At 36.8% G+C, this 26,667-nt stretch overlaps 1 protein-coding gene and 1 long non-coding RNA gene across 4 annotated transcripts in view; one reads left to right on the top strand and one right to left on the bottom strand.

Moving 5' to 3' along the window:
* Positions 1–26,667, bottom strand: part of LOC134745220 (uncharacterized) — a 118,100-nt gene that overhangs the window by 38,233 nt on the left and 53,200 nt on the right. The gene's annotated exons all lie outside the window — the stretch shown is intronic.
* The window catches only part of LOC134745104 (uncharacterized), a 135,775-nt gene continuing 125,418 nt past the window's right edge, over positions 16,311–26,667 (top strand). For 2 of the 3 annotated variants that reach the window (XM_063679045.1, XM_063679043.1), the window contains exon 1: positions 16,311–16,708. In XM_063679045.1, coding sequence (XP_063535115.1) covers positions 16,632–16,708 — 77 coding nt within the window. In that variant the 5' untranslated portion in view covers positions 16,311–16,631. The remainder of the gene's footprint in view (positions 16,709–26,667) is intronic. The other variant, XM_063679044.1, reaches the window with a different exon arrangement.

Raw genomic sequence — 26,667 nt, 5'->3', positions numbered from 1 at the left:
TGCGAAGCCGATGGTCCTGGGTTCGGATCCCGGCAAGGTTGGTGTTGATGGTTGTTGATCATTCTAATTGGTGTGATGAACACAGATATTTGTTCCTGAGTCATGGTTGTTTTATATGTATATAAGTATGTATTTATCTATATAAGTATGTATATCGTCGCCTAGTACCCATAGTACAAGCTATGCAAAGTTTGGGGCTAGGTCGATCTGGTGTCCCCCAATATTTATTTATTTATAGCAGTACTACGGATTAGAATTAATAAAATATTAGATTCACTCACTTCACTTCTATCTTTATGCTTGTTTGTCAATTCTGTCATTGTCATTGAATTTAATGTCATGTAGCCACCACTGGCGCTAGTTATGCACGCTTAATGTCGCGCCACGATATGGTCCGACCGGACCGGCACATGTTCGGTCGGTTGATCCGTGTAAGTCTACTTAATGTTATGTACTTATGTTATGTTCTTATGTACTTATGTTATGTTCTTATGTCGTGTATATTGTATCTCTTTTTGTATTAGTTTGTGTAAACGATGTGTAATTTTATTTTTCGCCATATTTTATGTCTCTTTCTTTTATGTTGCTTTCTTTTTGCCTGTTACCTTCCGTGATTCTCACCTGATGGACTCATCGGAAGATCAGCGCTGGAAGTCGCCAGCAGCATGCTGAGATGGGGCCATTTCGTGACACTTTATTTTCATGTTCTTTTAATGTATGTCTATTGTCTGTGTGTGTTTACGAATAAAGTATTCTATTCTATTCTATTCTACTGATAATTCCGCTACTTGACGCTCAATGTCAACTACGAAAATAATTGTCTTTTTGGTAATAAAATTGATGTATGGAGTGAGCACTGTGTCTACTTAATTCTCTTTGCTATTTTTAAGAAAATCCCTCTTTTTTCTTTCAAATGCAAATTAAAATTTATCAATCATTATTTAAATGGTAGACAGGAGAATGGCCCATACACGACAGCGAAATGCGAAATGTATTCCGAAGTGCGATGGCAACGCCTCGCTTTTACTCCCTTTTTAGGTCGCAGGTAATGGCGCACTATTCCCCTTAAGCCTGCTATATACCTGGATACAACTACAGGCCAACGGAGCCCTAAGTGGCGAAGCGTGGGGATGAATTTCGAGAGCAAACTTAGCGCTAGGTTGCTTAGCTCTAGGCGTTCTACTTAGTTCTAGGTACCTACGAAGAATCTGTAAGGATTCATACGACAGTTCGTCTTTTTTTTTATATCACGTCGGTGGCAATCAAGCATACGGCCCGCCTGATGGTAAGCAGTTACCGTAGCCTATGGACGCCTGCAACATCGGAGGTATTACACGCGCGTTGCCGACCCTTTAAAAACCTGTACACTCCTTTTTGGAAGAACCCCATACTGTAGCCCCTCGGGAAAACCTCGGCAGGGAGCTCATTCCACGTCTATTGTTCATTCGAATAAAACACAACATAAACGTTGCAGATTTCGAAGCACCAGAAATAATAATTATTAATTAATTCATAGAAAATAAGTAATGGAAAACAATTGCACCTCTGATTCATTATAAACAATTTTCAAAATTAAATTTGTTGGTTTGTCTTTTTAACAAGCTTTTTTAAATCCTACAATTAATGAACTGGAAAATAAAAATGAGCTTACAAATAGATCTATCATTACCGTGTTGTCATGAAAATGCAACTTACGACAAAAAAAAATTAAAATGTAAAACAAGGCAACTGTGATAAAAATTTTGAAGAAAAAATACTTTCCCTTAGCGAATAACGGGAATGTCTTGCTCAGGCAACAAAGTAGCACTACGCGCTTAGTATAGCCACAGGGCGGAGACGCCATAAATCAAAAATTATTTGCGTTTCTATGTGTGAACGGCACTTCTCTACACGCGTCATGCGTCATTGTCTGAGCAAGTTTCTTAAAAACCGAACTGAGCGTTCGCCAGAAGGTCGTGAATCTGCTGTCGCGGGGCGAGGTAATTCGAATTGGGGCGGGGCGGTGCGTGGCCGTTCTGTATGATAATACTATTACTCATTCTGTGGTATAGCATTGAACGGGTTACGTCAAAAATCTAGCAATTTACGAGCTACGGCGAGCTACGCCGTAGTACGACTGCGTGATGAAAGAGTAGGTACCCAAATCGGTACCTGATAACTCTAAAGTAACTTCTGATTGAAATATGTACATATATGTCATTAAGGAAAGAAAAAAAACCTTATATATTTTAATATTTGTTGTTATAGCGGCAACGGAAATACATCATCTGTGAGAATTTCAACTCTAGCTATCACGGTTAATGAGATACAGCCTGATGACAGACAGACAGACGGACGGACAGACGGACAGCGGAGTCTTAGTAATAGGGTCCCGTTTTTACCCTTTGGGTACGGAACCCTAAAAAGTGACCTAAGCTTCCAGTGCCCAGGGCCAGTTTCGATCCGGCGTCGCCAGCTTATCTTTTTACCGTATATAAAATCTATATCAGTTTATAATTTATATATTAGTATAGTAGTAATCAAAATATTTAATAAGATTATTTGACTTATTCCCTAAAGTAACTTCAGATTGTTATGAAATTAAATTTCGAGATTTTTTGCAAGGATTTTTTTTTCAACGTTGACATTTATTACCCCACTCAAGAAAAATCCAAACAGGTTGAACTATATGAAAATTTATATTTAGTGGTTGCATTAAAAAAAAAACTGGCCAAGTGCAAGTCGGCCTCGCGTTCTAAGGGTGTTACACAATTTTTAACAATGTATTTTTTTTTGTGAAATTGGTGAAATGTAAACGATAGTGAAATGTCTTTTAAAAAAACCCGTAGGGGTCGGATCAAAAACTAAGTAATTAGGTCCGACTCACGCTTGACTGCACATTTCTAACAGGTTTTCCTGTCATCTAAGGTCAACTATTTTGTGTATTTATTTATTTTTCAAAATTTTAGACCCAGTAGTTTCGGAGATACGTGAATGGTAATTTTTTGGGTATTTTCTTAAATAACTTCTAAACTATTTATTATAAAATTACAAAAAAAAACATATATTGGAGATTCTAACAATGAGCTCTTTCATTTGATATGTAACACGATATAGTTTGAAAAACTTTATTTTAAAATTTTCTCATTTTCCCCTCAAAAGTAGCTCTAATGTTTAAAATTCTTTTGTGTTCGTTACATGTCCGTCTTTAGGTCACAAATATACATATGTGTACCAAATTTCCAATTAATTGGTCCAGTAGTTTTGGAGAAAATGGGCTGTGACAAACGGACAGACCGACAGACTGATGCACGGGTGATCCTATTATAAGGGATCCGTTTTTTTCCTTTTGAGGTACGGAACCCTAAAAACGGGACACATTTGTACCTACCTACCTAAACTCTATACTGGAGTGTTCTTTTTAAGAACTAGAACTGCGAAAAAGCACGTTCATAATAAAATTACTGCAAAAGCTATCTACTGTATATTGTAACTTACCTAAATCATTTTTATCGCGGACGTGGTGCCACTGCGGCTTCCTCTAACAACAAAAAGTGCTTGTTATATTATTTACACCGTATTCCATTTTATTATACACTTAAAAGGCAACCTTAGCGCTTTTACCATAAAGTCAATTTCTTAAACAAATTTAAAGAAAGATACGAGGTTGCGATGTAAGTAGTGGGGAGGCTTTCGGAGGCGTAGATTTAACGTGACATCCGGAGTCGTATTTGAACATTAAAATCATGTCTCGTTTTATCAAAGTAGTGTATGAAAATCTTCTATTTTCTCCTATTCAACATGTACAGCTGCAGAAAAAAGTGCATAGAAGATTGTATGCAAAGGAGCTAAGCGAATAGTAGGTATTGCTGACTACACGATTATCAAAGTTTCTCACGTTTATAAAAGATGACTCACCTTAGAACGGTCCGCACCCGGGCCGAGACATACGACACTTCAGTTTTCTATCAGAAGCATCACGTGATCACCACAAAAAAATTTTTTACCAATCACCCGTTATAGAAAACGAAGTGTCGGAAGCCTCGGCCCTGACCCAGGCCGTTCTAACGTGAGTCATCCTTAATACTCCTGTCTAATTTGCAATTAATGTACTGCATAATTAGTTGAAAGCACCGAGCGTGAGAGAGTGGCCATTCACATTCAAATGCCATGCAAATACCTAACCGGAAGGGGAAGATAAAAAGTTACAAGTGGAAGTTATGGTCCGGGAAGCAATTTCGACTTGTATTCATGATATAATTACATTAACCTTTTGAACGCCAAGCATTGACGTAACTCGACGTGACACCGCAATGAAGCAAAATAAAACCTTAGAGAACAATAGTGATTACAAAACAGGATATCGATATTTTCACTGATTTCGTTTTTGACATACTTAGATTAGAAGAACCACTACACAGGTGTTTTACAATATAATATTAGATAATTCTGGCTTTTAGCTCTACTAAAAACCTTTAAATAACGTATTTAAATATCAAAATGTACTTGTAACTTCCACTCAAATCTCTCAATAATGCCACATCACTACTTGGTGGTGACGTCAGGCATCGGACTTGAAGTGCCGTCATGGGCGCACGGAACACTGATAAGCGCGCGTTACTCAGAGATGTGCAAACCCGTTGTCGATTATTATTACCTACTAATTAGCAAACTGCAGTATCGTTACAATAAAATAAATGCATAAGGGGTTACATTATCACAAAAGGTCAGTACCGTCTTTCAAACCAAGTTGTTTAAATTAAGCACGAAAACAAGTACCGTAACAGCACAAATAGCAGTTATTTTAGCAAAAACAACTCCTATTACAAAATGTATGGGATTAAGCCATATCTATTATTGATGGCGCTAGCGTGTTTGTCGGAACTGCGCGAAACGATTTCTATTAGGAGATTGTTACTTTCATATAATAATATTATTCCTCCATGACTCGGTCACATCACTAGGCGACGTCAAGTGCCGTTTTTGGCGTGGCTAGCTATGCTATTTACTGGGTAAGTCGTATTATAACATAATGTTGTTTTTTTTAACCTTCTATTCATAGTTGAATTGTAATAAAGTTATACAATAAAGTAGAAGGGCAAAATAAAATAATGCAAATACAAACAAAGAAATATAGTTATTTATTAAAGAGTCTTTGATAAATTAAGTTTGGACGGCAAATGACGTCGGCGGCGTGAGTGGCACAAAATGTCGACGACGTGATTTACCGTCTTTGGCGGTCAAAAGGTTTTAATTACCCTTTGACCGCCAAACTACATTTGGCTACAGCATAATATCAACTTTGACGCGACGCACACTATAGACGTGTTGTTCAAAGTGTTAATATGAGTAGTTAATAGGTTTATTGTTAGGTGTAATGCAATATGCAATGCATTAACGCAACACAATATTAACGCATGAGCTCAATACGTTTAATTCAATACCTCATGTAACACAATTACGTCAAGATGTGACCCTAATATGAGCACATTGTTTCAGTTTTGTACTGTGAATACCCGCAAACCACCAATATTAATGCAGTAGATACTGAACTGTGTATATATATATCTTTAAAATTATATATTTTGTGTTATATTGTATTATATATTGTGTGTATATATATCTTTAAAATTAGATCGGTGGCAAACAAGCATACAGCCCGTTTGGTCTGGAGTTGCAAGCACTGCGTTGTGCAATAATAATTAACTTACACAATTTTTTCTAATTACTATTATAAACTAAACAAAAAAAATAGTTATACCACCTTGGGTAGGCTTCAGTACCTAATAGGAGTATGCATATACTTGTTTGCCGCCGACGTGGTATAAAAAAACAGTAGGTAGCTGCACTGGTAAATATTCATTCGCACTGTTTATGTACCGCGGCGTGTTCCGAACGTGGGTGAAAATACAGTAAGTACCTAGGACATAGCTCTTGTGCTTTTGTGTAAAGGAAGACAGGAACCTATAGCTTATATATTTTAACCGACTTCATTTTATTTATTTGTTTAATCGTATGGCATTATACAGTAGGTAACATTTTTGATACAGAGAAAGGGAGTTAGATTGATATCTAACTGAGAATTAAGCCCCTTCAGAGCATCGTCGTTTAATTTTATCAGGTATTCCGAGTATCGAGTAGATGGGCACTTGCAATAGTTATTTTCGATACAAGTGCGGAAAAGAGGAAATTCGAAACGAGTGGCGATAAATTAAAACACGACCGCAGGGAGTGTTTTAAATCGACACGAGTTGCGAATTACCTATTCGCACGTGTATCGAACAACGTTTTACAGTACATATGGCCCTTTAAACTTTCGACATATGCACAAAAAGTGCACTTTCCGCACTAGTGCGAGAAAGTAGCACCATATGTACTGTAAAATATGTTGAACTCTGCTGTGGTGCCGAGGCCACAGTGACAGACAACCGCAACGATATTTGGAAAAAAGGAGGAATTCGCCGGAATCTTTTTTAGGGTTCCGTACCCAAAGGGTAAAAACGGGACCCTATTACTAAGACTCCGCTGTCCGTCTGTCCGTCTGTCCGTCTGTCTGGCCAGCCAGGCTGTATCTCATGAACCGTGATAGCTAGACAGTTGAAATTTTACACAGATGATGTATTTCTATTGCCGCTACAACAACAAATACTATAAAAGTACGGAACCCTCGGTGGGCGAGTCCGACTCGCACTTGGCCGGTTTTTTTTTTCTTTTTATGCTCGCCGATTTTCGAGACTATTAGCCCGATATATTTTGTTTTTATTTTGTTTAAAACTAGATTGTTTGGCGGTCAAATCAGAATCAAGTCATATTTTAATGACGGAACATTGGAGAAATTGAGGGAACTCCTTGATTTAGGGAAAACGCCAAATGTATAGACTTACTTATAATTATTTTGGTTAGTAGTGCTTAATTAGTGCATTTTATGTATAGGTAAAAGCCTAAGTACTTTTATGAGATAACACTGCAAAAGAGGCTAAAATAACACTAACAGAACTAAAGAGTATAAAATAAAAGTATAAAATAAAATAAGTAGTGGCATTTTAAATTGTTCTCTAGTCGGTCCTTTTTTAGGGTTCCGTATCCAAAGGGTAAAAACGGGACCCTATTACTAAGACTCCGCTGTCCGTCTGTCCGTCCGTCTAAGCTGTCTGTCTGTCACCAGGCTGTATCTCATGAACCGTGATAGCTAGACAGTTGAAATTTTCACAGATGATGCATTTCTGTTGCCGCTACAACAACAAATACTATAAAAGTACGGAACCCTCGGTGGGCGAGTCCGACTCGCACTTGGCCGGTTTTTTTTTTTCTTTTTATGCTCGCCGATTTTCGAGACTATTAGCCCGATATATTTTGTTTTTATTTTATTTAAAACTAGATTATTTGGCGGTCAAATCAGAATCAAGTCATATTTTAATGACGGAACATTGGAGAAATTGAGGGAACTCCTTGATTTAGGGAAAACGCCAAATGTATAGACTTACTTATAATTATTTTGGTTAGTAGTGCATAATTCGTGCATTTTATGTATAGGTAAAAGCCTAAGTACTTTTATGAGATAACACTGCAAAAGAGCTAAAATAACACTAACAGAACTAAAGAGTATAAAATAAAAGTATAAAATAAAATAAGTAGTGGCATTTTCAATTGTTCTCTAGTCGGTCCTTTTTTAGGGTTCCGTATCCAAAGGGTAAAAACGGGACCCTATTACTAAGACTCCGCTGTCCGTCTGTCCGTCCGTCTAAGCTGTCCGTCTGTCTGTCTGTCACCAGGCTGTATCTCATGAACCGTGATAGCTAGACAGTTCAAATTTTCACAGATGATGTATTTCTGTTGCCGCTACAACAACAAATACTATAAACAGAATAATATAAATATTTAAATGGGGCTCCCATACGACAAACGTGATTATTTTGCTGTTTTTTTTTTGTAATGGTACGGAACCCTTCGTGCGCGAGTCCGACTCGCACTTGGCCGGTTTTTTCTTCAAATTTTTATAAATCGACATATTAGTGATATTTTACTTGATAGTAAAGAGAGAGGTAAGTTTAAGAGAACAGAAAACTTCTTTCTCCTTTTTATGTTAGTAGTATGTACCGTAAGCGTGAGTAAATTATTTTATTATAAAAGAAAACCTTGCTGGCGTTCAAATATAAGAAAATGAATGGTACATTATTGTCGAGGCTCGGAAGTAGCTACTTGCTGGCTGAGGATTCGTTTTAAACGGACGACCTTGGGAGTCCGTTTAATTGAATCCGAAGCCAGCAAGTAGCCTTCCTGCCGAGTCATATATAGTGCTTTTCTCAAAAATGGCACAATAAATACAAATATAATAGAAATATTTTACAGAAGCAACGCTCTTACGTAGGTATTTATTTTCATAGAAAAAAGTAAAAACAATTGATAAGATTTGCTTTGCCGCCTTTTAATTTTTTTTTTAATTGAAAAACGAAGTGTATTTTTCTGCCGAAAATACGCCAACCTATTTGAGACAGCTAAATAGTCGCAGTACCAACATTATAATAATAAGTACTGATCATCTGTTTGGCTGTTTAATGGACATATGCCTTCATTTGATATGGCCATTTCAACTTTTAAAAAGTTTGGAACTCGACAAATAATGGAATGAGGGCTATCGTTTTTTTGCTCACCAGTTGGCGCCTCTGTTGATGGTGGCTGTCAGTCATTGAAGTGACAAGTGACATTTGACATTTCGAACTATGGAAAAGACCACCATCTACACTAGCTCCCCTAGCGGCGAATTCATACGCGTTAGCCCTCATTTGTATGCAACATGTGTATGCAGTCCCGAAATCGAGACTGCAATGTTTTTAACTTTTTAATTTTTTGACTGACCATAAATTACGCACTTCGCGACCTAATTTTTAACGTCGACTTTGCCGTCCATTTCTGAGAAAAGTACTTTTATATTATGACTTCAAAGCTTCTAAATTTAGACTACCTAACTAGAAATTAACTTATAAGGATTCAGAAAAAGGAGCTACGTATATTTTTACTCCCAGATATCATCTGGTCCTAAAATAGAGCAGGCTAATATAGTGTTATGTCAAAGGTATAGGCGTGATGACGTCATCTCAGGGCCTCAAGGGAATCAGGACCTTCACAATGTTACATAAATGTATGTGGGATTATACGATTATGATATGAGATACACAGGTCAAGGTCAAGGGGGTAAGGTCGTTTACTACGACCGACCCGTGGTCCCGCAATGGGATTTTTTTATTATTACAAAAAGGCAAGCATTTGACCGCAATCTCACCTGATGGTAAGTGCCGATGCAGTCTAGAATGGATCATGCTTACCTAAATGTTATATATAATAAATACCTGTATAATTAATTATTACCTTAATAATTATTCCTTTTATACCTTAATAATTATTCGTTACTTTGAAATACAGAAATTATTTCCCGTTTGTCCTCGGGGGTAGGTACCTTACTAATTTACAATGGCAAAATCATTTCTTAATCGCAGTGACTAACCGATTACGGGAGAGGTTGTGATTTAAGCACTCATATTATTGCACGTAGGTATGTTTATAAGTAGGTATGTACATATATGTATGTGAGTATGTTTGTGTCGTGTGTTTCACCGTAGGGTCAGAACTACTGAGCCGATTTTATTTTATACGGTGTCAATAGGGGATATTACTGCAATGTTCTGCCACCAGAATGCTGCACTAGCCTTTTTAGGAAACCATAGCCATTAACCATTTATACATACCGTACCATTAACAGGTTTTTGACAAGTTTTCAGAGATAATAAAATATGACATTGATGCATCAAGGCGGTTTGTTTACAGAGGACCTACCGGGAAACGCGAATCAGAAATTTCGCTATCTGCCTCTTTATCGCTCGAATATGCAAGTGACAGAGATGTTAGATAACGAAATTTCGATTTTCTTGTTTCACGATAGACCCTCAGATTGTGGTAGTGGCGCCCCCTGCGCAGAGTTTCGCGTAATATTCCCTATTGTTTCGTTTTAAAATAGGAAGTGTTTTAGGAAAAAAAAAAATAGGTATTCGTTTAAAGTTTTTCGAACGTTTTGCTCGTTTACACCGAGGTGATCCCTGTTTTACTCCTGTTACATTTGTCACAGCGGACTGGTATTACTCTATTATTAAGAGTTGTATTCACGCGAACCTGCCTATAGTACCTACCTATATATACTCGTATATATGTATATATATACACGTATCTATGAAGGTGGCATAAATCACGTTCCACGGAACATTTTGTTCTTTTGCCGTAGCAATATGCTGAGTGTAGGCCATATTCTACCGACTACCGAGTATTCGCCACACGTCTCATCCACAAAATATAATTATGTCTGCGATCTAACTCTACGTCAAACAAATTCAAATATTTTAATTGGCGAATAGGCCACAATGGCACTTTTCCACATCAAGTACAGTAAGTTGTCTTACAAGCAACAAGTAAAAATAACTTGCACAAACAACAAGTGATGGCAATTAGGCGCAGCCGTAGGCATTTTTTCAGACCATTGCAGGATTGGCAATCCCTACTTATATTATAAATACGAAATTAACTATGGCCCTCTGTCTGTTACCGCTTCACGCTTAAACCGCTGTAAATAACCTACTACCTGGGTGTTTATTTGTGTTATTACAGTATTAAGATAGTACTTTGTCTGCGTGGAATGATGATCATGATTGATAGAAACTATCCTATGTCCTTTCTCGGGCCTCAAACCATACCAAATTTCGTCTAAATCAGTTTAGCGATTTAAGCGTGAAGATGTAAGCATTTACAATATTAGTAGGGATTTAAAGTTCCCTGGATTACTCGATAGGGACGAATGCTCGGTAAACTATAAGAATAGTAACCTGCCGTAGCCGTATTGTCGTCGCGCGCCATTGTCGCCGTTACTTTGTACGACCGCGAACTACTGGCAAGCAGCCGTGCATTGCAATCGGTTGCCGAGTCGAGGTCTCGAGTTAGTCTAATATGAACTAGAGTTGAAATGCGTAAACGAAGTGCTAGGTCCTTAGTACGTACTGGCCAGCAAATTCAGTACAAAAATGCTTGTGCCGCACAGTGCCGCACACTGGTGGAATCTCGCCTTAAGATTCACTGTCATCCTTTAAAATAATATTAATTTGTAAGTTCGAAATGTTCGAACGGCGTTCCAGGCCGCGTAGACAACATGCCATTCGCTAACGCTACGTAGCGAACGAAACGCAACTGTCACTGTCACACTATTATGGAAGAGTGATAGAGAGACACAAAGGTATTCAATGGCGAAGCGATAGCGATTGTCACGTTTGGCTAGGCCGGCTGCACTTGGTATTGGTAAGGTAAGCAGTTGGAATGAGCCAGGCTTTGTAGAACATTGTTAGTTTGGAAATTGGAATACTATTTTAATATTCTTTTTTTTTTACAGCTTTTATATGAGAAAGACGACATTATATGTATAGCTTAAGCACGTGAAATTAGGTTTTTGTTATTAACAGTGCATTAGGCATTTATTTTATTAATTTACCATGTTAATTACCATGATATAAATAGTGTAGTGTCTGTACTTGTACAGTCGAAGTCAAAGATATGTTTATATGTACTTTTGCATTTTACTTCTTTGTAATGAAATGTAATCTTTAACGTCGTCAAAGTACATAACTTCGTCTTAAGAGGAAAGGGGACGGCCGTTTATCCATACAAATGTAGTCCTCATTTTCCTCTCTGGATAATAAAAATATTTTAACACAATTTGTTGTAGGTATATCAACCATAGCTATGTCCCTACGTCTGACTTTTTTAGATTTTCTGCGAAAAACAGATTTCATACAATTTTTTTAAATGCTCCTAAATGTTATAATACTTAAGAAATTGAAAACTATCAAACGTAGGGGCATAGCTGTGGTTGATATACAACAAATTGTATAAAACGTTTGTATGAAAACGCGATTTCGCGCGAGTCTCCACTTTCGTCTTAACTAGGTAGCATTAAATTTTTCAGAAGTTTAGAATAATATTCATAATAAAAAAAATATTTGACAAAGTTGGGCACCAACGGTGAAGTAAGAGGGTTCCCTACGGTAGATAGTTTTGCCAACCCCTTTTACAATGAATTACATTCAACATTGACAACGGGATTTTCCAAATAAGACCATATATCAGCCTCCAGGTCATGATATACACTCTCTCTACAACACTCGACCACAGAATAAGTAATAGTCGGCTTAGTGAGCAATGGAAATTCAGGCTATTTTGCCGACTGACGCTCTGTATCGACCAATGGGAACGTGACCTGTGACCTTTACACCCAACTTTGGGGCACTGAAGTTTCATTAACCTTTCAGATTCAGTTTTGGCTATACATGTTTCTGTAGACTATACAGCAGAAGAAGTGCCTAACCGGGCGAGGTATTTTGTACACACGGTATTTGTGATGTCTTAATTATTGAAACACAAATTAATTAATGTAGTTTCTTTTATTATTAAGACACTGTATCTCAAGGTACACGGACGCCATTCTTGCCATAGACAAGACACCATCGACCGTTAACGTAAGAAGCGTGTAAGTACGTAAGAAGCAATCTCAGCTCGTATAAAACCCGTGAGCAGCAGCCAGGTAGAAGCACGCGCGGTGGAAGTCTCCTTCTGGTGCCGGCCCATACTACCGCTAAAGCGAGGAAATCACTTGGTGTTTTGGGGGTCAGACTATTCAACACATTACCTGCTGAAATCAGAGATATCTCTAGTGATGTCACATTTACTAATAAAATTAAAAAAACATTACTAGAGATGGCGTGCTACAATATCGACGAATTTTTCGACAGGGTGTCATCGATCCACACACACGATGTAAGTCTAATTTCGCTGTTTTCATGGGACATTATTTTCATTGTGAATCTTTATTTTTAATTTATTCATTATTATATGAATTACTATACACTATTTAAAATTATGTGACCAAATTTAGAATTATTTGAATTTATAATTACGACTGACATGATATATTATTGCATTTCCGTTTTCGCTTTAAGATATATGTATGCTATGATTTGTTTTTAAGTTTAAACGATGTTTACTTTTGTAATTTTATTTTATGTACTCTGGACGTGTAATTTACTTTATCAATAAATATATGAATATGAATATGAAGGGGGTGTACATACACGACACTATTATTATCTTAACAGAACTATAACGATGTGTTTAGCCCATTTTGAACAACTTGACCTCTTAGCTATTTCTGCTTCTAATCATAAGACGTATTACGAGCATTCGTGTTTGAGTTATTTAAGCTAGTTTTATATAAATTGCGTTTTTTAGGGTTCCGTACCTCAAAAGGAAAAAACGGAAACCTCATAGGATCACTCATGCGTCTGTCTGTTCGTCTATCACAGCCTCCGAAACTACTGGACCAATTAAGTTGAAATTTGGTACAAATATGTTAGTTGGAGCTCATTGTGAGAATCTCAATTTTTTTTATATAATTTTAGGATAAACTGTTTAGATTATTCAAGAAAATAGGCAAAAAATTACCTTTCCCCCCTTATATCCGAAACTATTGAATCTAAAATTTTGAAAAAAATACACAAAATAGTTATTTACCTATAGATGACAGGAAAACCTATTAGAAATGTGCAGTCAAGCGTGAGTCGGACTTAATTGACTTAGTTTTTATGGTTCCGGTTATAGATATAGTGGCGCTAAAAAAACTGAAAATTGTTATTTGATTGACTTAATTGATACTTTCATGATTGTGACAACACGATTCCTAGTAATATATTCCTGACCCACTTGATATTTTTAAATATAGAAATTGATTGTTAATTAATAACGAAATTCGCCGGTACCCTTTCGTATTGTTTTCTATTATTAGATGGATCTGTGGGCGATTTAGGCACATTCATAACCAGCCATATATCTGGGGGCACGGCAGTGCCCCCGCCAAGACGAGGAAAGCGAAGCGCAAAGGGCACCTTTACTCGAAGCGCTTCGTCGTTTTTTTGAACCCTCGAAACTTAGGTTTGGTTTGGATTATACCAGATAAACAAAATTCTCGGGATATGATGTCATTAGTGGACTTATTAAGCATAAAAAAATTCAGTTACATAGCTCTTATACTTTACATTTTATTCATATCTAAAAACCCCGATTGCGTCACTCACTCACTGATGATCATCAAAACCTTTAGGGTACTTCCTGAAATCCTAGGAAACTGAAATTTGGTATATAAGTCTTAGTAAACAACAGAAAAATTCTAAAGGGTGGAATTTTGTATGAGGAATTAATAACCGCTGAACTGATTTAGTTGAAATTTGGTATGTACATAGTTTTTGTTATGAAGAAGGATATAGAATAGTTTTCAACTCCAAAATCACCCCGTAAGGGGCTCGAAAAGAGCGTTAGAGGGAAAAAGAGGTTTGATGTTTGTATGGGGAATCAGTTTAAAGCAGATTGTGTATGCCTCCATCTGGAGATTTCAGGATTGCGTATTTCAGGATTTTTAATAGTAAATTACCCGCAACCCTTTAAATTAGGGGATGGAAGATTGTCATGAGCCCCTTACAAAAAGAAGTGAAATCCCACCAAAAACATTTTCATGTAAAATGTTGCCAAGACGAAACCATAAGGCTCGCAGTGTCAAAAAGTTATTAGATCTCTTGTAGAGCCAAGCTTCTAACTCTACAACCCCTAACTTCACAAACTCTACACCTTAAGTCAAATTATGTAGCTTGGCCGTTTGTTACTATAAGAACGATTGTATAATAAAAATATCATTATTTTTATTGTACAATATAGTACTACTACATTATTTTTATTATACAATATATACTACTCATATAGTGAATCAATTTTTCACCTTGCGTCCATGTTACGGTAGCGAAACGGCCAAGCCACATAATTTGACTAAGGTGTAGAGTTTGTGAAGTTAGGGCTTGTAGAGTTAGAAGCTTGGCTCTACAAGAGATCTGATAACTATTTTACAGTGCGTGCCTTATGGTTTCGTCTTGGCAACATTTTACATGAAAATGTTTTAGGTGGGATTGTGGATTACGCAAATCGTAGGAGCGACGAAACCGGTTTACCCCTTGCTGGCAGGAAATTGCTTCGATAGACGCGTAGGTACAGGAGTTTCGCTATTTTTATATTCGGTATATATGTAATACAGACTTACAGTGATTTTGTTATGTCTCACCATACTCTGGAGTGGTAAATGTGTAGGTCATACTGAACGACTTTTGCTATATGGTTGGTACTGCAAATGTCATCCGTTTTGGCGAATCATGCCAATGATTTTAATTGAATAGCAGATTTTGAGATTGCGGGATCGGCCCCATAGTACTTTGTTCAGTATAGCCTACATATTCACCCCTCAGAGTATGGTCATGGCCAGACAAGATCATTCTGGTAGTCCTATTTACTGGTAGGTTTAGTGCTTAAGTTTCAAAAATGCGTAATTTCCACTTGTGATCATTTCGGAAACTTCTGATAGGTATTTTTGTATGGGGAAATACATTTTCCATAATTTCCATATAAAAATGTTAACTTAGTTTAAATGTCTTGTAAAATTTTCCGAGATATTTTCCAACTATTTAGAAACAGTGTTTTAAGCGTGAAGAGGTAACAGACAGACATGAAGACAGTTTATTATTATATTATGAAGGCAGAGTTACTTTCCCATTTATAACATTAGGAGTCATGGCTGCATTAATTCCAATTCTTGTAAAAACACTCTCGGTTCAAAGTGTTAATATGAATGCGTTTTGTGTTTGCATAAAGGGGCCCACTGACTATCAGTCCGCCGGACGATATCGGCCTGTCAGTTGTTCGAAACTGTCAAATTTTTGTTCTAAGTTCTAGTCAGTGGGCCCCTTAAATGTTGACTTTAAAGGCCCGTGCGATTGAGCGCACTTAACTAATGCGTTTCCAATATCACTTTGCTGCATTCAACATCTGTACATTCGCGATGCGAATGTGTTTACATTTGGTTCACATTGAACCGATTTAAATTGCTTAATAAATTTTTTGCATCATGACTAAACTAAAATTAAAATACCCACATTTACTAACATCTCTTAGGTTTACTACACTACTTCGCCGGTGTACCTATAACATTTGATTTCTACGTGGGCGGAAAAGTGTTGATCTAAAAATATCCCGACACGTGGAAACAGCTGAAAATATCCACGCGGGCAAATCCCAACGCCGGGCTTTTGCGGCCCGTGAAACATCAAAGCTCGCAATAAAGGTCGCAGCGTTATAGACAGGTATTCATAAAATGGCGGTAAAGGTTACATTACGAAAGGGCGGGTTAAGCCCGCAATTGTACCTAGATGGATTAGCGCGGCACCTGCGAGACCGAAGCCGGGCCTGAGCGGCACTGCAGGCCCGGCGCGGCGGCGCGGTCTGCACGCTTAGCGCATGCGTCCTTCCCACTATTAAAAATGAATTCCTGGCTCCCGCACTGAGTGCCGCTCGGCCGTCGCAGCCGGCTCGCGCTTGTTATTTTCGCGTGAGGCCGGGCCGCGCCCGTGACGTGTGTGCTGTGTTGGGTGTTGTCAGTGGATGTGTTGACGCCCGAGCGGGCCCGGATGCGGTGCTAGCGGCCGCGACATGGCGCGCCGCGCCGCCCGCGCCCGCGCCCTCCACTCCCCACCATGAGCGACCTGCAGGCCACCTTCGAGTTCTCCGTGGAACTCTACAAGTTCTACAATGTCGACCTCTTTCAGAGAGGGTGAGGATCATGTTAAACTCCCATTCTCATTTCTAATTATACCTACGCAACTATAAGTAAAGTACAGGACAAGAATTATTGAAAATCAAGTTAAAAACTGAATACAACCTTTAACCTTTTCAGGACACTACATTTTAATGAAATGGTAACTACAGCTACCTATACTAGCACTAGCAGGTAATGTAATTTCAACCTAGACCTTTCCAGAACACATTATTATCATCTAAATATCAACTTAATTAGCCCTGAAAGGTCCTAGTTAATATACATTACACTGAAATTAGGATAATGCGCTACAAACTTAGCGGCAACAGCTTACTAAGAAATTAATCGAACACCTTGACAGTGACTTATTATCTAGAACCGAATCGATAACTCATTCAAAAACACGGGGTAAACTGCGTAGACCACATTATCTGTTAACCTAGTTCACCAGTTATATAACTAGTAATAAACAAGTGTCAGATGAAGATGGGTCCTTAGTGCATATTATGACATGGAACTGTCGGAACTAGTTAGGGAGTTTTCTGGGACCGGGTATTGTTTACGAGATCAGATCCCTCGCTCCCGGACCTGTATAACTCCAAATAGGATTTGGCTCGGCTCCGCAATATTGTCTTTTTACGGTTTTTTCGAAGCGATTCGATAAGGTGATTAAAGCTCTAGGTAACATGAATTAACTTTTATTATAACGAAAATGTTTATGCTATTTTTTCATCCATTTCCCACAGCACAGGTTGGTTAGTTAATATACATTACGAGTATGCTTAGTATGTACCTGATAAAATACAATAGGTACGTACATAAATAGATAGATAGCATCCTCTTTATTAGCACACCTTAGTAAAACATACAACTTAAGGAGAAAACAACTGATTTGGATAGTGGAAACAGAGAGTTAATCGAAAAATAGTTATTAGAATTTTATAAATCTAATTTTACTTTTATACTGATCATAGAAAATAAAAGATGGGACGGCCGGGACTTTTAATTAACGTGTAGGTTAAACAAAATGCCTTTTTGTAGGTATCTGTGATATCTATCCCACATCCCACTCAACAGAAGGGACTGAAATGAGACCGGCCTCATTAAAGACCCTTCTGTTGTTGAATGAACGGAATATGTGAATGGGTCACATACACACAGAGCAACAAAAGTTGCCTCTTCTGTTCCCTAAAGTTAATTCAGTGTAGTCTAGATTACTTTTGTTTGTGACTTATATCGCCTAAAATCGATTTGACATTCGAAGCTGTTTAACTTTATTGTTTCAGGAAAACACACCGTTAGCGTTGCATTTTATAAAGAGACAACTAGCGATCAATTCAATAACTAGTTTAGAGTATGTATAATTATGCGGCAATTTTAAATGTCAACAGACTGAAAGATACATTTGAACGCGAACTGTAGAGATATATCTACATTTGGAGAAGTATTCCAGGGTGGTAGATACTTTTGGCGCATTGGTACAGCCGCTACTATTGATGCTAGTACATGAAAACACACATATATAATAGGCATAGGCACGTCCATCCAGCATACAGATAGTATATCTATTAAAAAAAAGTCTATATATAAAAATTAACCTATGCATCAATTAAAAAGTAATGCCTCCTATATCATGAAGATATTATAGTTTTGCACCAACCCATACGTATAAGCGGTGTAAAGCCCGACCTGTTATAGAGACAAACAATTACTGGAATAGTTCCAATCAGTTAATTAATTGACTGTTTTAATTAAGTAGGTTAGACTTTAGTAAATAATAAATCAATATTATAGGACATTCTTACACAGATTGACTGAGTCCCACGGTAAGCCCAAGGAGGCTTGTGTTATGGGTACTCAGACAACGATATATATATAATATATAAATACTTAAATACATAGAAAACACCCATGACTCAGGAACAAATATCTGTGCTAATAACACAAATAAATGCCCTTACCGGGATTCGAACCCAGGACCATCGGCTTCACAGGCAGGGTCACTACCCACTAGGCCAGACCGGTCGTCAAGTAAATGTATTAACAAAAACGTTGCTATTATTCTATTTTATTCTATATTTCGATTTTCGACAGTAAACATTAAAAAAAAACCCTCTGAAATAGCCACTAGACTGAGATCAGTTGGAGATATTGGTGAGTGCTCCGAATATATCATTTCAAACGAGCTTTGGGCGGACATGCTATAATATCTCCAGTGTTGCAGGCGTCCATAGGCTACGGTAACTGCTTACCGTCAAATCAAATCAAAACAGGCCAAGTGCGAGTCGGACTCGCGCACTAAGGGTTCCGTACCATTAAGCAAAAAAAAGGCATAAAAATCACGTTTGTTGTATGGCAGCCCCACTTAAATATTTTATTCCGTTTTTAGTATTTGTTGTTATAGCGGGAACAGAAATTGAAAATTTCAACTGTCTAGCTACGGTTCATGAGATACAGCCTGTTGACAGACGGACAGACAGACAGACAGACAGGGTGAGTCTTAGTAATAGGGTCCCGTTTCTAGTGTTTCTACCCTTTGGGTACGGAACCCTAAAAATAGAGCTTTTTATGAGTAATACCTAAGGTTAATTACCTTGGTTGCATGCTGCATGTATTGCATGCGAGCTTCCTTTACGAATAATTTATTAAAAGGTCTTTCAACATTTTACCGCCACTTACCTAAACACGAAGGTCATTCAGGCTAAACTTAACTAAACTCTAAAATCGATTTAATTTAGTACTAAGTAAAATATCTTAAAAGAGAGGCTGAAAATTGATTATTAATGTTATAAATGCCAAAGTCTGTCTGTCTGTCAGTGTGTTACCTCTTCACGCTTAAACAGCTGAACCGATTTAGTTAAAATTTGGCATAGAGATAATTTGAGTCCCGGGGAAGGACATAAGCTAGTTTTTATGTCGGAAATCATCCCTAAAAAGAGAGAAAAGGGGGGTGAAATTGAGAGATTTAATGAATTCTCTGACAATTGATGTCAAGCAATTAAGATTATACTCAAATTGACTGATTGCTATTACACATTATCCAGGCGCTAAACTTACTCTAGCTGCTGTTACTGCTTCCACGCAGACGAAGTCGCGGGCAAAAGCTAGTCATATATAAAAGGCGATACGTTTATTTTCGGGCATAGATACACTTTGTTTCCAGAAAATTAAGGATCCTAATTTCTAGATTAGACTTCAATCACCTGAACCCATGTACTCGTAATGTTATGCCATAGCTAATAAAATGTGTTTTTTTTTTCGGTATAAAGCGAAATATTTTATTATGGTTTATTAGACAATGTGTGTCGTGAGTGGTCGTGATTAGGAGCCAGATTCAAATTTAACAATTTGTTTTTATTGAAATGGTTTTGATACGACCTTGACGATTGCTCACGCTGATTGGTGCATGTGAAATGAAATGACTCACCAAGATGACAGTCGAGGTCTTATCAAAACCAGTTTAAAACCACAACAAACTTAAATTGGAATTGACCTTTTTTTTTAATTTAGGTTATAAATTTTATCTACATGTCAAAAATCAAGTCATAGTCAACAATGACACTTTTTGAAAGTCAACAGTGACACTTTGACACAACAAGGAACGTCACTTTAGACACTGACAGATAACATTCGTAACAAATTCAGATCAAATTTATAATCCGTTATTACAATCAGAATACGCCTCTCGTTTACCTACTATGTTAGTGATATTTTAAAATGACTAATTTTGTAAAGGATAATTTTACATTGTAATTCGTTTAAAATACGATGGATAAGGTTCGCATGGATTAGCAGGCCAGCCATCAAGGAGGATGGGCTCTTAAAATACAGCGCATAAAGTATTATCGTAAAAACATGCTGCGGTACCATAAACTCGATGTTATCCAATGCCGCATAAAGGTCGTATTTCACTTAATATTTTCAAAGTAAAAGCAATCTTACGACGTGTAAAATAAGGTTCAATTCGGAGATAAAACAATAGAAAGCTATGAGATTGCGACAAGTCATGGCCGTGATAGAAGACTGCGGTATGATATGAGCGCAAAACAAAATAAGTCGCATTCGAAAAGTTAGCAAGTTTCTACAAAGTCATGCTTATGATTTCGGGATTTCCGGAACAAAACTTTGGCAGACACTGGTTTAATAGAGACAAGGTCGTGCTTTATTTCAACAAAAAAATCGTGGCTTGGTGTTTTTTTTTCTTTTTTTGTATTGGTCTCATAAAGCATAATCACATTTTTTTAATATCGTAAAAGCTATTTACCAGGAATACATGAGACTCTCATGTACGTACGAATAGCATTATAATTACTTCGGACAAAAGATTCTACATAAAATTTTCTACAAATTAGGTCATATTCATTTTTACTCTACGGTCAATACTTTACGAGCTACAGGATGTTTAAATTAACAAAGAGATAAAAAATAGACGATTTAAGAAAACGCCGTTTTTTCGTTGTTGTTCATCATAACTCAAATGTTTAGTTTAGAATAAGCAAGCTTAGTCACCTGCTGATCAATTATAGAAATAAACGGCCAACATCATGTTGGGCCATGCTCAGTGTAGAGTTCAATGGGTCCAAAAAATGTGAATAAAATCGTGAAAGTAAAGCTTATTAAAGACTTTCAAGGAAAACTATAGCAAACCTGATCGGTTAAGCCATTTTTGAGTTTTTGCAAAAAAGTATATTTTGCCGGGCGGGTAACTACGGAAGTACGAAACCATACACTGAGCATGACCGACATGCTCTTGGCCGGTTTATTTTTATTTTTGATCAGCAGGTGACTCAACTTGCTTATTCTATACTAAAAATTTCAGTTATGATGAACAACTACGAAGAAACGACGTTTTCTTATGTCGTCTATTTTTCATCTCTTTGTTAACTTAAACAACCTGTAGCTCTTAAGTATTAATCGTAGAGTAAAAATAAATATAACCTAATTTGTAGAAAATTTTATGTAGAAACTTTTTCTCGAAGTAATTATAATGCTATTCGTACAGATATTCGAGATACGAGCAAAAATATGAAAAAAAATACCTTCAACCCCCCCTACACCCTTAGCTAACCCCCCACCCCCAAGGACTTTTAGTATGTTCATCTGGACACCACAAGGTATAACTATATCAATTTTCAAAACTACACGAATTATTTCCGCAGTTTTCTTTATTTTCTTGGGTTACAAATACTAAAAAGTACGGAACCCTTGGTGCACAAGTCCGACTCGCACTGACACAATGTAAATTGAGAAGCAAATTCTTGCAATAATTTAGTAATATTATCTTAAATTAGTAAATAATTCACACGGAAGTTTATTGAACCATTTCAACAGCGACCGTCATTAGTCACAGTGCGCTATTTATACAATGTTTACTTTATTTCAACAACTTAATAAAATCACTTTTCAACTATAAGTATTTCCTCGTGAAACCCGAACGATGCGCTTACGCTTTGGTTTCGTGACCCAATTTCAAAGAAAACAAACATTTTCTACGTTAAAATTAGAGTCAGCTTTATTTCACGGCGAAATTGTACTGTCAGTACATCGCTGAAGTAATTTAAACTAAAAAGTAAGTTACTATCAATGAAAAATGTTTTTTTCCCTTGTAAAAATACAGATAGTTTAATAGATTTTGTTCTAGAAAATAATAGGGTTTCTTTCCTGTGACATCATGATCGATACCTAAAGCATACGGCTTTCTAGCACACATGGGGCATTTTCTATGAAAAGGGACCTTATTGTCGAGGGCGCTTACGCCGCACAGCGTCGCGCGGCATTGTATTTATTTCGGAGCATCGTTTATAATGGCGTAAGCGCCATCGACAATAAGGTCCCTTTTTATAGAAAATACCACACATATACAAATTTACAAACAGACAACCATTTAATAGACGTGACGTGAAGTAGGGTGACGAAGCGCTAACTACTAATTAAATTAGTGACTGTTACTAACTATCCAATAATGACTACATCGAACCAGGAAAAACAATAACAGGCCGCCATGCATTAAACATAACAAATAATGTATTATTCATCACTGGTTCACACGTGCGGACGAATAGGCGACAGTCCCTACTATTATATTTTTCAGGAAAATGGTTCCGACAGATAGGTTACCCTGACAAGATTTTATTTGGCCTTTTTCAGTGCTATACAATTTTAATTTTTTTTTTATTTGAAAAAAAAAAACAAATTATTAGTAGGTATCTCTAAATTTATTTTACTAAAGAGAAAATTTGTGGCTTTCCACAGAGAAGGGTGCTTCATGTGCACACCCTTTTCTGATGGAAAGGTCCTTATGCACATAAAGCATAGGGACCCTTCTCTATGGAAAGCCACATTTTGACAATAGACATAGAAAATCATCAAATATCATCGATGAACAAGAAGAAATTAAAGATTTTGCAGTTATAAACGAGTTTACACCAAAACGACAAAGAGACATCTCTGTATTGTAGTAATTATTTATCCCACCAAAAACATTTCATGTAAAATGTTGCCAAGACGAAACCTTGAGGCTCGCACTGTCAAAAAGTTATCAGATCTTTTTTAGAGCCAAAAGCTTCTAACTCTACAAGCCCTGACTTCACAAACCCTACACCTTAGTCAAAATATGTGGCTTGCCCGTTTCGCTACCGTCACATGGGTGTAAGGTGAAAATAGTTATTTGTTATACAAGGGTGCAAAGTTGTATTTTAACCGCGAGTGTGGAATTGAAACACGAGCAAGCGAAAGGATTCTATAGTTGAACCATGAGCGAAGCGAGTGGTTCTAAAATAGAATCCTGAGCGTAGCGAGTGTTTCAACACACGAGAAGTAAAATACATTTGCATCCGTGTGTAACACAAAACTTTTCCCCTCACTATAGCGAGGAAAGTGCAACATCCACAGGCGTTAGATCATCTTCATCACTGGAATCACTAATTTTTTTACGATATTATAACAGAAAACACTAGAAATTCTGATTTTTACGTGAGCCGGTGAGAAGAACAGTAAAAATTTTGTTGACAATGTTGACATTTCTGTTCTGACGTATGAAATGTCAACGATGCGTTTTGAAATTGCATCGACTCAACTTGTGCGTTCAGAATTATATTTAACATCATTATAAAAAATCTAACGTTTCTTATGGAATTTTAAGGTTTATGACATAAAATTATTAAATGAAGCTAAATTTGGTATTTTTTATTAGATTCTCAAACCATTTATTTAATGATATTTAATATCGAACGAACCATTATCAAGAGCGTTTTACGTTTTGTTATCTGTCAAGCTACTTAAACACGCTCCATCCAAGGTCAAATTACTTTCCTCACTAGTGGATAAAATGCGTTTTTCCCCGCTTGTTTTAAAGGATAAAAGACGGCTTTCAGATTTAGTGAGGGGAAAATGTATTCACTGTGTGTTTGTAGTTTTTGACATGTAAATTTTATGAATAAAATGATTATGATTATGACCATAAATTATTTTTTATGTAACAAAACGGCCAAACCACATATTTTAACTAAGGTGTAGACGTAGAGTTTTGGAAGTTAGGGGCTGTAGAGTTAGAAGCTTGGCTCTACAAAAGATCTGATAACTTTTTGACAGTGCGAGCCTTATGGTTTCGTCTTGGCAACATTTTACATAAAATGTTTTTGGTGGGATTTCACTTCTTTTTGTAAGTTGCTTATGACAATCTTCCATCCCCTTAAGGGTAGTTTACTATTAAAGATCCTGAAATTTCGTATCTGGGGGCATCTTTTATACAATCTGATTTTTACTGATTCCTCTTACAAACTTCAACCCCCTTTTCCCCCCTAACGCTCTTTTCCACCCCCTTTTCACCCTTACAGGGTGATTTTGAGGTTGAAAACTATTCTATATCATTCTCTATAAGAAAACCTATCGACATACCAAATTTTAACTAAATCGGTACAGCGGTCATTGATTCCCCATACAACATTCCACCCCCCTTTTCACCCCCTTAGGGGCTATAAATTTCAAGTTTTTGATTTTTTTTGTTGTTTGTGTACTAAGACTATCTTACATACTAAATTTCAGCTTCCTAGGACTTCAGGAAGTACCCTAAAGGTTTTGATGATCATCAGTGAGTGAGTAAGTAACGAAATCGGGGTTTTTTAGATATGAATAAAATCTAAAGTATAAAGCTATACAATTGAAAATGAATGTATGCTTAATAAGTCCACTATTGGCACCATATCCCGAGAATGTTATCTGGTGTAATCCAAACCAAAGTTTCATGGGTTCAAAAAACGACGAAGCGCTTCGAGAAAAGGTAGGTAGTGCCCTTGCGCTTCGCTTTGCTCGTCTTGGCGGGGGCACTACCGTGCCCCCAGATTTTAAGATTGTTGTTTGTTTTAAGATTATTATAATGTAATGTTTACCTAGGTATTGGATGTTGTATTTATAAATGTTCCTATGTATTTTTCACGTCACTATGATGCCACTGTAAATGTTGTATTGACTGGTGAAAGAGCCCTTGAGGCCTACTTGCAGGATACATTTTTGAATTTGGAATAACTTTTTATCAACCGCTTCGTTTAAACTGTAGGTCTGTAGACCTGTTAATCCCTTTCGAACATTTTTTTTTTTCAAAAAAATACGTAATCTAAAATCCAAAACATCTTCCAATTCGTTTTAGGTGAGGCAATAAATACTCCGAAATCGTATTAAAAACAGTAATTTGATTCAACCCTAACAGGGGGCGAGGTCAGTGACCTTACTGAATTCAATATTGAAGATAATGAATGTATTATTATGTAGGTAGGCCGTAGGCCCCTTAATTGGGCTTAAAATTTATCGTAATACGTCAGAGAATCACCAAATACCATCATACATATCATTTTTTACAGGTAACCCATTATTATTACCAACATAACGTATTTTTTACCATTCCACAAAAAATCAAATGCAAAAAAACACGTTACTCGAATGGGAACGGTCTATTTTTTATAGATATTCTTTTTTTTTGATTAATTAAGTTCAAATAAATATAGTTATGTACTTACTAACTTTTTATGTGAAACAATTTACTTTATTTAGAAAAACTAACAACTTTTTGGTCATTTTGACTCAGAATCATGAGATGAGGACTATTGATTAAGACAGTGTTTTTCAAACTTTACGGTGCCACGGCCCTTTAAGATCATTAAAATTCTTTCGCGACCCCAACACTGTTTCAAAAAACCATGTTTAAAAAATCTGGAACGCACCTTTCTATCATTCAATCACTTACATAACATACATATGCGTTTTGGTACGCATTACGCAAGCTACTTTTATAGGAAGGTAGCTTTCTGTTTCACATACTGCCAATTTTATTACTGGCTTCAAGATTTTAAAAGGAGGAGGTTCTCAATTCAGTTGTGTTTTTTTAATTTAAAATTTTGTTATTTTATAACCGTAATTTTTTGACCGATTTTGAAGTTTTTTTTTATTGAAAGGCTAGCTATAATGTAATCCGGCGGATTATACGATCTGACTGCGACATATACATATAGATAGGTTCCATTTTGATAATGGATAATGGGATCCATGAGGAATCGAAGGAACTCCTCGAACCTTAAAGGCATAGGTACACATAGTGAGTTTTGTATTTTTATCAACAAATCAAGCACTTGCAATAAAAAAAGTGACATTTGATGAAGCGGAACTGCTGCTGATGAATCCGAACGGAAATCTTCAACGACGCATAGTTCACGTTTGGCGATTTGTTCTCTTCGCTATGTTTGTTAAGCAAGTTAGATTTTGAAGCCACATTTTAGCCCAGAAGAAAATAAAAACTAGAAAAAATTACCAAGACTATTTTAAATACGATTTTTTAATAGGTACGTTAAGGTGGCTGATCTCAACTCGACTGAAAAAAATACTTTTGGAACTTGCAGGAAGGAACGGTAACTGAAATTGAAGTTTGTATCCATCTCGATTGGTGCGTTCTGGGTTTAAAAAATGGCTGAATATCTTAATCTAGC

This window comes from Cydia strobilella, chromosome 11 (genome assembly GCF_947568885.1).
Source record: "Cydia strobilella chromosome 11, ilCydStro3.1, whole genome shotgun sequence".
In the NCBI taxonomy this organism is placed as follows: Eukaryota; Metazoa; Arthropoda; class Insecta; order Lepidoptera; family Tortricidae; genus Cydia; species Cydia strobilella.
Note: the sequence above shows the minus strand (reverse complement) of the source record. Positions and strands in the feature narration are given on the sequence as shown.